This window comes from Diuraphis noxia, unplaced genomic scaffold, assembly GCF_037042655.1.
Source record: "Diuraphis noxia isolate RWA-SAM2 unplaced genomic scaffold, SU_Dnox_SAM2 contig0005, whole genome shotgun sequence".
Classification (NCBI taxonomy): Eukaryota; Metazoa; Arthropoda; class Insecta; order Hemiptera; family Aphididae; genus Diuraphis; species Diuraphis noxia.
In genome coordinates this window covers 26,509,685-26,523,485 of record NW_028301715.1, presented here as the reverse complement: position 1 = coordinate 26,523,485, position 13,801 = coordinate 26,509,685, and the positions used below count along the sequence as shown (strand labels likewise).

Below are 13,801 nucleotides of genomic sequence, written 5' to 3'. Positions count from 1 at the left end.
TTTCATCATATCGTAATATTGTGTATTTGTATGCATACTATTACACGCCTATATATATATATATATATATATATATTACAATGTCATTTTAAAATGTCGCGTTTGATAGCAACATTATAATAATAATATAATATGAAACGTATGTATAATTTATTGTATGAAGTAGGCAATTATTGCTGCGCGGTCACACACAGATTTCGGTCGTCCGTCTTGCGGCTTTCCGGAAAATCCCGAGGTTGTACGACGTCATTGTTGTTTTAATACCTATATGTATATACATGGATTATGTATTATTATCCCTCGTCTTAACGTTTTACCTAAGCGCACGTGTTGGTTATGTGTGATATAATGTCATAACATTATGGCACGATGTACTCTTGCGAGTTTGTGAATTATATGAATTTAAATTTATTTATTTGATTTGCGAAGGTAACTGTAAAAAGAAACGCACGCGCTCAAAAATATCATACATAATAATATAATATATTGTCCTTTGTCTTCTTTGATGGCGAACGCGTCTTCAGAATATCATTCAATATGCATATTGTAAATTAAATTATTATTTTTAAATGCAAAATATCATTGTCATTATGTATAGTGTATATTATTATACATAATTTTATATTATTTTATAATTGCATTAGGTCATAATATAAACGTTCAAATAAATGGTTCTATGTATTATATATATATATATATATATACATATCATTTTAATAGCACTACAATAGGTAGGTATACAGGTAGTATTTATTCTATAGGTATTATAATATTATTATATGACATCGAAAGAAAAAAAACAATTAATAATCTAATATATTATTATAATAATAATAATAACCATAGTAATATAATAACACAATTTAGTTTCTTATAACGAAAGTATAGTTTAAGAGTTTTAATATATAGGTCATTAACTAGTATGGTTATAAATTTGAATTGATTAATTGATAAATATTAACTCAAAAATTGCAATGTCCCACACACGTTTATGTGGTTTGTATATTATACATAGGCATTGTTAGATTACCAAGGTCTTCATTATGATATACAAAAAAAAAAAAAAACGCAAAATGTCAATTTTGTTTTTCATTTTTATATACACTCAACCCGACCTCGACAATCAACACAAATCGTTGTACAATAACAATTTCGCTAACACTGCGGTTACATACATTGTATGATGGACAAAAAAAAAATGTATAATAATTACAATAATATATTAAAATTACGATAGGTAATATAATTTTTATATTCATAATAATAATAATAATAATAATAGTCAATAATAAAGTTACAGATGTATAGTAATAATTTATTATTATAATATAGTATACTATAAATCGGTTCGATGTACAATAATAAGTTGTAAAATGTATCGATAGTAAAAAAAAACAGGTAATTTTTTTTACAATAACCATCAACGCATTATTTATATTAATTTCATATTGTTGTTCATTTACCAGCGTTCATAATGTATTTAAAATTACTTGAAAATCACACTTTCGCGCCCACACATCAGTATTGGATTTCACACCAGAATCACAGCGTTTTATTGCAACATAACATAGTATAATATTATAAATATTTTATTTATTTATTTTTGGTACCATACCATAAGAATATAATATTATGTATATATAAAATGTATATATATATATATTATATAAAATTTAAAATTTATATAATTATACATATAAATATATATATATAGATTATATAAAAAAAAAAATCGTGTACACTACTATACGCTAATTATTGCCATAATAAATTGCTAAACATTAATTTCAAATGTTTAGCATTGATATGGTATTGAATTGCCACTGTTACTAGACAGAGATTATATAAAAATCCCGTCAATATTATTATCAAGTTTCACATAATTATTATTATTATATATGTATATATATATTCATATTTCATCATGGGGTCGAAATCGGATATAACATGTATATTATACCATATGGCATAGGTGTGCGACTTACTTATTTACGTCTAAATTTATGTATACAATAAAATATATATATATGCATATAGATAAAGAGAGAGAGAGATGGTAGATATTGGATAGATGGAGTGGGATAGAATTTACGATACAAACGTATTTAGTTTTTAAGTTTCAAGACAAAATTTAAAATATCGTAAGTGTTAAAAAAAAAATTGAGCTTCTTTTATCCTTTTGTAAAGTAAATATTATAATATTAAATTATGCTGACAAACGTGTATCATGTACATAATAACTTAATAATTTCAAATCAAAAAGAAAACAATAACTTGGCTACATTTCATGAAATTCTACAATGTAATGTCTAAACCCTAACGGCATGATTCATATAATACTAATAAAATGGCTATAAATTATTATTATTATTTATTTAGTAATATTTACCTATTATAATATTATTATTACAATAAAAAACAAACATTGTTGTTGTATATTTCTCTCCGGGGGCCCATTAACCAAAAAAAAAAAAAAAAAAACAAAACAAAACAAAAAAGGGGAATACGTTTACGAATCACTTACGGGATAAATACAAAGGTATATCGATTATTTAATTTTATACATATTTTATTAGTCTTACGTAATGTTAATAATGAATATCACATGTTATAAATAAAAAAGAAAAAAACCATTATAATTATAAACGAAATCACTTGAAAGTGTATAAATTAATATTTCAAAAGCAATCGTATATTATAATTTATAATAGAGCAATACAAGAGCGATTTATTTTTTATAATGAACCACAATGCTACAAATGCGCGCGTGTTTGTGTGCCTAGAATAGGTTATAACCTAATAATAATATATCTAATATGTATTTAAAAATTATTATTTAAACTTATTATTATAAATAGCTATATTATGTTATATTTTATTTTTATTTAATCATAGCGACAAATGTAATAGGTAATAAATAATAATAATTTATATATAAATAAATTATATATTTATACATAAATAAATATTTCAAAATTCTTCTACGAAAGTAGATTTTAAATTTATTATAAATTAATTGGATACGAAAATATGTACACAATATTATTTTAATATAGTTTATCGTTAATAATATAAGTACATATTTGTAATTAATAATGTTGTTATGATTATTATTTGTTTGTTCGTAATACTACACTTTTATTCTATTTACAAAGTACATGACTTTTTTTATTGTTTAATTTTAGCGGGGTACATAATATTTTGTTTTTGCAGACCATCCATCATGTTTTTTAATGATATCAAAATGATACAAACGTTTTTCGGTTCGTTTATTATAGAATAAATCGAGATGTTCCGATCAAATGTAGGAATGTTTTGAAGATGGGATTTTTGCGATGTGGCATCGGTAAGTATATTGATATTATATAAAGCAACGAATATCAGTATGAATGAATAAATGGGAAACTATCTGAAGGGCGTACCTATCACAAATTAAACCAAAACTCTTCAATGGTAATACACAGAATTCAGATTCAGAGTTAACTCAAATGATCACATGACATTTCGTTTTATTGCCGCCAGTTTATTATTTTAAGTCACGGGATTTGTGTTTGTCTTTTAATCTAAATTGTGAAATATCTCGGAGATAAAAATAATTATGGTTGTAAGAAATTGGAAACAATGAAACGATTTAAATTATTATCTGCATCAAATGATAAATCATTACTTGTGCAGTAAGTTATATGAAACCATCCAAACTATATGAATTATTATATTATCTGTATAATAGCAGTTGATGAAAAACAGTTTTAAATCTTATTTAAAATGTAATATAAACATTATATTTTTAAATCGTCAAATTGATAAAAATATTTTATGGAAATATTACATCAAATCTATAAAAAAAAAACAAACGTCATCATCGTTTCCGGGAATTGAACAGGCGAATTGTCAGATTTTCAAACATCCTCGTGGAATCTAACTAAAATGTTAACACCACCGTTATGAATATAACGATGACACTCATGTATTAAATGACAAATTAAAAATTATGTTTCTGCAATACATATATAAATGGGATAGTATTGAAAACAGTTTTATCAATTATCGAAGAGGATTAGAATAAGCCACCTACGTGTAAAACGTGTATTTCGAATGATGTAATCAAAAATCAAAAACGTAACTGAAAGTCTCGATTTTCAATAATTCTCATTTGACAAAAATGAATGTTTAGATCTGATCACATAATTTAAGATACATTATAGTATTGGCTCTAAGGGAAGATTGATTTTTTTTTTTGCGACAATTTTTTAGGTGGATGACATAATATGTGAACGAAAGTAAGTGGAAAGATAGCAATTACCTCTTTTGACTATAGGCTTAATTATTAAATGCGGAGAGATGATGTCATGCATAAAAATGTCGTTTCAAAACGTTTTGGATACCAAAAACACCCGATGTGCTGGACTAAGGGGTGGCCTTAATCCTCCTGCCTGCCATCCATTAAAGATATAATAACTGATGAATGCTCAGATCATGATGCGATCTAAGGTTTTTCTTTCACTTGTTTTTATAATTGGTATTATTTTTCGTAATATTGTTTTTGTAGATACAAGATATGGCACACTATCGCTTAATTAAATAACAGGCGAGGGAGGTTCATGAAAATTTTCGGAGTCGTGGTGGTTTGATAATATTTTTTTTGACAGGCAACAAATTTCATTCAAAAATCACGGCGCTCGTGTGAGTACTCATTCGAGGGTAGTGGTGGTAGAGATTTGTATGATGTCGATGTAGTTTAAGACCAATACATCGATACTATACGGACGTGTATCTCTCAACATGTAAACATGTAGTAAGCCTTCGTGGGATAGACCTATCAAATGTGATTTCCATGGCATGACTTTATTTGCAAGGTCGAGTTTAAATATTTTTATTTTGTTTTTTAAGCTTTCATATCGGACGATAAAGCCACCCCCTTTGGCCATTGATTGGTCGAAAACCTGAGTTCGATTATAGACACCACGCCGCATTTTATGCCCAACGCACACGTCGTCGGTTTCTTGCCTGTGTGGCGCCGCAAGTGGTTGAATGCAATGAATGCGCGTCACGACGTAGCGGCGACTATACAAGACATATTGTGCACTGCACAATTTCATATCATATTACGTACGCCGTATTTGTTGCAGTGGCAATTAACCGCACGTGTGCATCAGGTTGTTATGTGGAAAACGAGTGTACTTGTCGTATATTATAATATTATGTGGCCATAATATTATCGTACTTGGCTGCGTAAATTTTAGCCGATTACACGATCACAATACTTTTCAATTTTTTTTTTTTCACGATTCCTCAACCTCTCGACAATTATCAACATATTCAACCCCATCACAGTCGGTACAATCTTAATGGTGGTTGCATAGACAATAAAGAACGACGCAAATTCGATCTTTCATAAGACTGCGCGTCGTGAAAATTACATAAGTAATTTTTTTCCCCGCTCCGGAAATATTGTATTTTATATGTTAAAGGTAAAATATTTAACATAACGTCATTTGAACACGATCGATACAAAAACATTAAATATAAATATATATGCGTTAGATCACGGTAAAAATGACTATACGTTAAATTAAAATATGGACCTAATTATTGGTGTTATGCTTAAAGAAACAGAACGTTTATATTATTATATATAGCTATTATTATTGTAATTATTCATATATATTATAAATACATTGTGTTGTATAATATTATAATACAATATAATTTATATTTATTCGAATGGGGCAGCGAGGGATTGGGGGAAATGGGGGTATTAAAAAAAAGACAAATTACACTTAATCATATTTAAGATAAGTCAAAACAAAAGAAGAAAAATTATAATATGTATATATATAATGTTAAATTAAACTATTGACGAATTATATTATTATTAATTTAAAGATACGTTTAAAACCGTAATAACAATAATATTTTAACAACAATTATATTAAATTCAATATTTTGATAACAAATTAAAAAAAAGAAAACGAAAAAACGAAAAAAAAAAAATCAATGACAAAGAATAATTTTAAAAATACGTAACAAACATATTGTAATAATAATAATAATTATAATATATTATAGTCTATTGGTTTATTATAATAATTGTTCGTTTAAAAAAAAAACAAAACAAAACAAAACAAAAAATAATGATAATTATATAAAACAAAAAATTTGATTATCACCGTAAATAAATAAATATGACGAAATAGCAAAAATTAAATAAAATTTAAAACCGTAAATAATTTACACATCGAATCGGTGGTAGTGAATGTGGAGGTATTGGTGATGGAGGCGGTGGCGGTATTTTATTTGAGAGAAAAGTGAATTAAACATATTATTGTGGCCCATTATATTATAGTTCATAAAAAAAAAAACGAAAAAAAATTACTCTCATGACGAGTGACCGTCATTGTGTCATTATTATAATTTTAACCATTATAATAATAAAAAAAATTACCCGTCGGTTCGATAAGTAATTATTTTTTCCCAATATATATATATATTATCATAGTAAATAAATAATAAATACGTTAATAATAATTATTATACTATTAATATGATCATCTAAAAATTAAACTTATAAACAATTTACGATTAAATCGTTCAGCAGTGTGCTTGATCGATGAACTTTTCTGTTTTAAAAATTTGTTTTCTACTTCGCGGCGCGTATTTTTCAAATAGATTTTTTTTTCTTGTTATAGCAAAAGACGAGAAAGTCAAAAATTTGTACAGATATAATAAATATAGTTTTGAACCAGTTTTCACGGCAATGAAAATTGATCAGATAATAATAACAAAAACACGGTGAATTTCTCCGCGAGTTGCGTCTCTACATATCAAAACGATGTTAATTTTGTATTATTTTCGCAGTGTTTGATAACAGAAGAGCTAATCGTCAAGTGTCGAATCACATCAGGTTTAAGATTTTAAATTTCCCTCATTCGCGGGAATGTGATTGTATTATAATATACCATATTATGACAATAGTATTATTCAAATGAGTATTATGATTATAGTTTACGATGTACGATATATCTAGTGACGATCTTCGGAAGTGTTATTTGTTATTACTACTACCTACATATTGTGTGTGTGTGATTCATTATGAGATCTTAATTAGATGGTCTTGATTTGTTTTTTTTTTTCTATTCTACAATTATTAAACGGCTGCGCCCTTATAATTATAATGAGCAACACGCGACAATTTTTTTTTCCGATTTCCTTGTTTGATTTATCGTTCAGAGACTATAATTAGTTTAGGTATAGTTATTATTATATAATATAAGTATTAAGTTATTATTATTAAATTTACATATTTTGGGTAATTCCATTTATATAATAATAAAAACCCTAAAAAAAAAAACGAATATAATAATAATAATAATAATTTTTTCTTTAATGTAGTTATCTTATATATTAATTTTTTTTTATTTGTTATCATAATATAAACATTATTAATATAATAAAACATGTTTTTTTTTAAATTTTTAATCATTATAATTATTATATAATATAGAAACGATTATTATTATTAATAGCATTATTGAGAAAGAAAACCTTTGGTGTAAGTGAGAGTGAGTGAGACGTTTATTTATATCTCTGGTGATAGTTGTGAGTTATTGAGTCAATCACACGCATAGGGGCGACTAATATCGGTCAACCTGTAATAAGATAATAAAATAAATTCAGAATGACAAACAGTTGTAATAAATACACAATTATTATTTATTATAAATTCTTTTTGAATTTAAAAAAAAAAAAAAAACAATGACTGGATGATGAAATTTTTATCAATGAACAACAATGACCTTACGATGGAAGAAATTTGTTGACTCTTGCATTATTCAGTGGTACCCATTGGTAAAAGCGGCCGGAATCAAAGGTCCCTGAAAAAAAAAAAACAAAACCGGTTAGTAAAATTTAAAACAAAATTAGAATTATAAAAAAATTACTTTTTACAAAAAGGGCGTTATGTGTTTGTATATATATATATATATATATGTATGTATGTATGTATGTATGTATGTATGTATGTATGTATGTATATAGGTATTGTGTGTGTGTGCTGTTTATACAGAAGCCAAAAATATAAAGACGATCGACCACTGATAACACGACGTTACATGACATTTTCGAGGTCTGTTATGATATTATCTACAATATTATATTTTAAATAAAGTATGGGAACTTTAAACTTGTGATATGATTACGTATTAATAGTAATATTGCAATATCCTCGAAAAACATCATTTAAAATCATCAGATGACGGTTACTCCAAATGATGACAGCCTTCATTTAAGCACGAAGTCGGGATGATTCAGTCTCATAAACGTAGAGATCGTATTATTAAAAACATTCGCGTAGTAATTTATAGTATTATAGTGTCAGTTTTTAATCAAGTGTTTACATTTAAATATAACATAATAATAACATAGTTATGAAGTTATCTGAAAGTTTGACCCATCAGACTAATGAAATAAGTATAAAAAACAGTTGTGTCTGCTAGTCAGTTATAATGTAATAGCTTCCGTTGTTTAACACATTTCTTATATTAAATTAATTGTTGATATACAAAGAAAAAACTACTTTTCCGGTTAGTATAATATACAGTTATTATAGTTATGAATTACAATTTTTGTTTACTATAGACTTACTACAATATATTATATAAGATGCAATAAACATTAATTAAAAAAATTACAATATTATAACTAATACTAAATCTAATAATTGCAGTTGAATTCAGTAAGTTTATGATAATAGTAATGGTGTACACGGAAAAAAACACGATCCGTCAAAACTACAGCTCAGAAAAACAATACCTACGATATACAGCAATCTATGTATATTATACAGTTCATTGCCAGAAATAAATCCGTGCAATTAAAATTCGATAATATTTTAAAAAATAAATTTTTATATTATAATATAATCGATGATTTCCAAACTTTTTTATTTGTAAATTCTGTAGTGGGGAAAAAAACGATATGACGACGACAATAAGAATCTTAGAATGAACATGGTTCGATGTACATTCATCTCGGAAGGCTGTGCACCTTATTCAAGTACAAGTTTATTTTGAGTGTATATTACTATTCTATTACTCAATATTTAACATCGGGTTTTAATTATTCGGTGACAGGGCGATGAACGACGACGACAACGACGACGGCAACGACTATTACCTCAAAGATGTGGGGTTAAAGACAGTTTTTACAAAAAAATCGAAATAAATTATCGAAACAAGTGAACGCTTAATTGCGATTCAATTTGACACAGATAATTTTTCAGCTTAATAAATATTTTACTGTGTCAGATTTAATAAAATATATATTATATATCAATAGGTACTTTTTTGGAGTGAATGTCTAGATCAGTGACAGCTTAAAGTTGTGACTAGTTATATGAGGCATGAATTACTTTTCCTTAAACGTGGAGAAAATAATTACCAATTGGTACATTTTCAAGCATACTATCAAAAAATCAAATTTTTGAACCAATTTATCATGTTAATTATCCCTTTAATTTTTTTAGTTGAAAATTCATATTTATTTTCTTCCTCGAAATAATATTTACTACCTACATTATTCATAATAAATTGTACTGCTTGACAAAAATAATATGATGGATTTGAATAAACAGATAGGAAAATCCACCAGTAGGCCATTCTCTGAAACGCACAGCTATAGTAAATGAGTTTTTGTTTATAAAACAACAATATAGTATATTGCAATATTTTTGTAAAAATAATAATAATGTTAATAATATCATTCAAATCTGTTAGCCGGCACGTTGTATAGGCAATTTCACTACACGGGCGTGTTTCGAAGTAGCACGGGCTATTCTCAATTAACGAATGGGAAATGAATCCATATTATTATAATATTTTAAAATGCCATTTCGACGTTGCACGAATCGTAGTAAAAATGAATTAATTTATTAAATAAACAATTTTGCATGTGTGTGCTTTAGTTGGTAGTAGGAGGCTAAAAAATAATATTTACAAAATCTATTACTGGTTTGAATATGTGTCAGTTGTAGTTCTATAAGTATTTAGAAAAAAAACTAGATAGTTTGTTAAGGTTTTATTAGGGAATTATTTTATAAGGAAACCACTCAGACGGGCGTATAAAATAAATTACAGCAATGATTTAGCATTGTTCAAAGAAACTATACGTAAAGAGAAGGGTTATAACTGTAGTCATGCGCCAAGAAAAATGTTTGTTTGTAATTTGGTGAGAATTATTATATATGATTTATTTGTTTGCTATTGACGGCGAAAAATCAATCGAATTGATCTATTCATATATTATAAGCTTGACTCAAAGGAATTCCATTATATTGAATAATATATTGTTATTACATTTCTATTTTACGTGTTTAATAACGAATAAATAGGTGCTTGGATGGTATATCTTGTATAATATGCAATGCACTATGATACTATACTGCAATATAATATACATTGTAAATAATATCAATGTATAGTAAAACCACAGCATACATTTATATGTATGACAGGATATAATTAATAATAATTTACGTATTTTAATTTGAAATAAATTGCATAAAGTTATAAAAAAATATTGATTGCCCACACAATAGCTGATATGGCAACCGGCGAAGAACAAAAGGCAAATATAATGATTTTATATAGACTGACATGACCTGTTATCACAGAGAATTCAATTTTATTGGTCAATATTTTTATCAATTATAATAATATGAAAATTCGGTCTTAAAATGTCTTTCAATTTTAATTTCCTTCTAACAATGTAAAACTCCTAACCTAGTGAGAATAAACCAAAAAAAAACTTATATGATATCATAAGTATATAAAAACAATAAAACTACACAGTTAAAATATCTAATGAATATATTATAAACGTCACTATAAACGCATAATAATGTATTATATTATTATAATACAGTAAGAAATTAATTACGAAAATTATATGGCCACAAGTTTCACAAGTCGATTTTCCGTTTTAAAACTTGTAAATGTTAAGTATATATTTTTAACAGCTTGCTTTGTTCTAAAAAAAAATTTTGATAGACTACACCAACTAAGGGTTTGTAGTTCCATATTATATAGACTTACAAAGAAATATATTTCTGACTAGTGTCTACTTTTTTTTTTCATTATTTATGTTATCAATTCGAACCAGAATACAACACTGCAGACGGATATAATATTTTAGCAACATCAGCAACTCTATAGTTTACACGACAATAATAATAAGTTGTGACCTGTCTCGTATTTTTTTTTTCTATAAAAAAGTAAAGTTTTCGATAACAGATCTCGATTACATTCGGGATAGAGTTCTAGAATTGATGCTATATAAATGGGTGGGCTGTTCGTGACATAACGAGTGTATGTACATATTTTTATTGATGTATATAATGGCCGAAGGAAAAGGATAATATATGAGCTTTTTAAGATATCAAAAAAAAAATAAAAAAATGCTAGTATTTTGTTTTTTTTGCTATTTGATCGAAGCTATACTTTTTTTAAATGAAAAAACTATTTGTTGTCAACTGTAAAAATGTAACAAGAATAGAAAATAATAAAAGTCTTCGTTGAACCAAATGTATATTATTCTTGTTATTCTTATTTATATCATTATTATTATTATTATTATTATCATTATTATTATTATACGTGCACGAGCTATTACGAGAGTCCGGGAGAGGAAAGTGGAAAATAACATCAACATTAAAACATATTATTGGAATTTTATTCCTAGAATTTTTTTCAAGCCTACGATCGATGGATAGTCTGAAACATAATATGTCGTTTCAAATATGCATTTTTATGCATAGGATAAGAAGTGTTGCATGCGTATACTTAGTGAGGTGTATTAACTACAACGGGTATGGTAGGCAAGTGCATAATACGAGCAAATATTTATAATAGTTTGTTGCGGAGACGCGATTCGAAACACGTCAGAAAGTTTGCAGGTGAACGGTCGAAACAACGACGACAGCATACGTTACTAGCAGTGTTTTAATTTATAATATTTCAGAATCCCAGGGGAAGGGATATGATAGACTAGGAAGATTTGAGGAGACCAAGCATACCACTCAACCCCGCCGGTGAAGTGATTAATTATCGTGTCTACCGAAGGCAGCGATGATGGAAGTTGAATAATGTATCGCGCGCGCGGAATCCGACGAGACTAAATATAACACGAGCGCACACACATGATCAACGTACACTACCCGGCAGACCTGCCACGATGGTGAGGGGGTTACAGGGGTAGAGACCTTAGTTGGGCGCTTATTACATATCTGTGTGCGTTTAGTGGGGTATGACATAGCACGTATTGCTGTAGCATTCAAAGGGATTTGAACAGACTGAGTTATCGAGAGGGTGATATTATAAGGGTTGGGCTTGAAGTTTCAAATTTTGACACTAGTGAACGAATATTACGTTAATTTAAAGATGATTTCCAGTTTGGGCAGTTAAGATGACCCGATCCGACCGTTACAAACGGTTGAAACCGGTAGACTACCAAACCGGTCTAATATATACTTTATACAATACGCTTGCAGCATCGAGTGGCAGATGATATTATTGTGTTCAATTGGTAGTTTTTATTTCACTTGCAAAAAAAAAAAAAATCGTATGCAAAAATGGTTCTATTTTTAGACACTCACTAGCTGTTTAAATCTTATATGTTCTTCCTACACATTCTGCTATAACGTATATACTACAATCGTCAAAAACTGAGGTTGCGGTTGAGTGTTAATTACAATTTCATAATTATTAATACATTAAAAAAACGCTGCCTAACTGTGTGTTAAATGCGATTTGGACAACAAGACAAGTAAAGCAAAATAAATAAAACATAAACCAACAAAAAACCTTATGAAAGTGATGTTGTCTGTCGGGGCGCGTAAACAAATGCACAAAGTGGTCTCTTCTACTGCAGTTTTTCAGTAGTATTATAAGCCATCAGGTGGAATGTGAATAACCTAATGCACGATATATACTTATCTAATATAAACGAAAAAACTAGAAAACGCGACAACCCACTTCATAAATATCTTAAACGATGAATATGCGACGATAAAATATGTATTACATATATTATATTACCTATATTGCTTATTTTAATACATTTTATTGTACAAAAAATAATCACACACAATAATACAATAGTTTGAGGCGTGCGGGAAATGTGCCTGAGGAAAGTGCGAATCGTGCGGGGCGTCTATAATATAAATAGCGTACACACACACACACACACACACATAATACAATAATAAAAATAATAAAAACGACAACAATTAATTCAGCAGGCCATTGGATGGCATATTTTATACGAGATACCTAACCCCGTCGGCGGTCACACGGCAGCAGCTACACAGTGTTATTGGGCACACAAATATACACATATCCGGTTTCTGTGCGAATGGGTGTTGTGTGTATGCGTGTACGTGTGTGTGTGTTATGTGTGTGTGTGTTTGTCAGTCAAGTTTCAGTATACACGATATAAATAAAAAACGATATCGTGTCTTAAAAGTGTAATAGCAGTAACACAGAGTTATTAAAAAAGACGGACTACGCGTACATAATAAGATAGAGAAAGAGAGAGAGATACCTCGTGCCATCATCGACAATCAGTAAGAGTTTGATAATATTATACTAATAAAGGGTATATTATAAATGATGGCGTGTGAATAACTGCCCGGAGGAATATTAAACATAGGTATTGATGATTTTTATGCTAAAAAATGCTTGTTGGCGTCGACGAGGCTCTATATTGTATCTCATCCATAAAAACACGGCCCGTTCGGTTCATTTCA

At 28.0% G+C, this 13,801-nt stretch overlaps 1 protein-coding gene across 10 annotated transcripts in view; it reads right to left on the bottom strand.

Annotated features, from left to right (window-relative positions):
- Positions 1–803: 803 nt before the first annotated feature.
- Rbp6 (RNA-binding protein 6) overlaps positions 804–13,801 on the bottom strand; it is a 410,061-nt gene continuing 397,063 nt past the window's right edge. For 5 of the 10 annotated variants that reach the window (XR_016192063.1, XR_016192061.1, XM_089229289.1 and 2 more), the window contains 2 exons: positions 7,797–7,874; positions 804–7,649 (listed from right to left, as the gene is read on the bottom strand). Coding sequence is in view for 6 of the 10 variants with exons in the window: in XM_089229289.1 (XP_089085415.1) it covers positions 7,798–7,874 (77 nt within the window). In the remaining 4 variants the exon portion in view is untranslated. The remainder of the gene's footprint in view (positions 7,650–7,796; positions 7,875–13,801) is intronic. The other 5 variants (XR_016192064.1, XR_016192062.1, XM_089229288.1 and 2 more) reach the window with 1 other exon arrangement.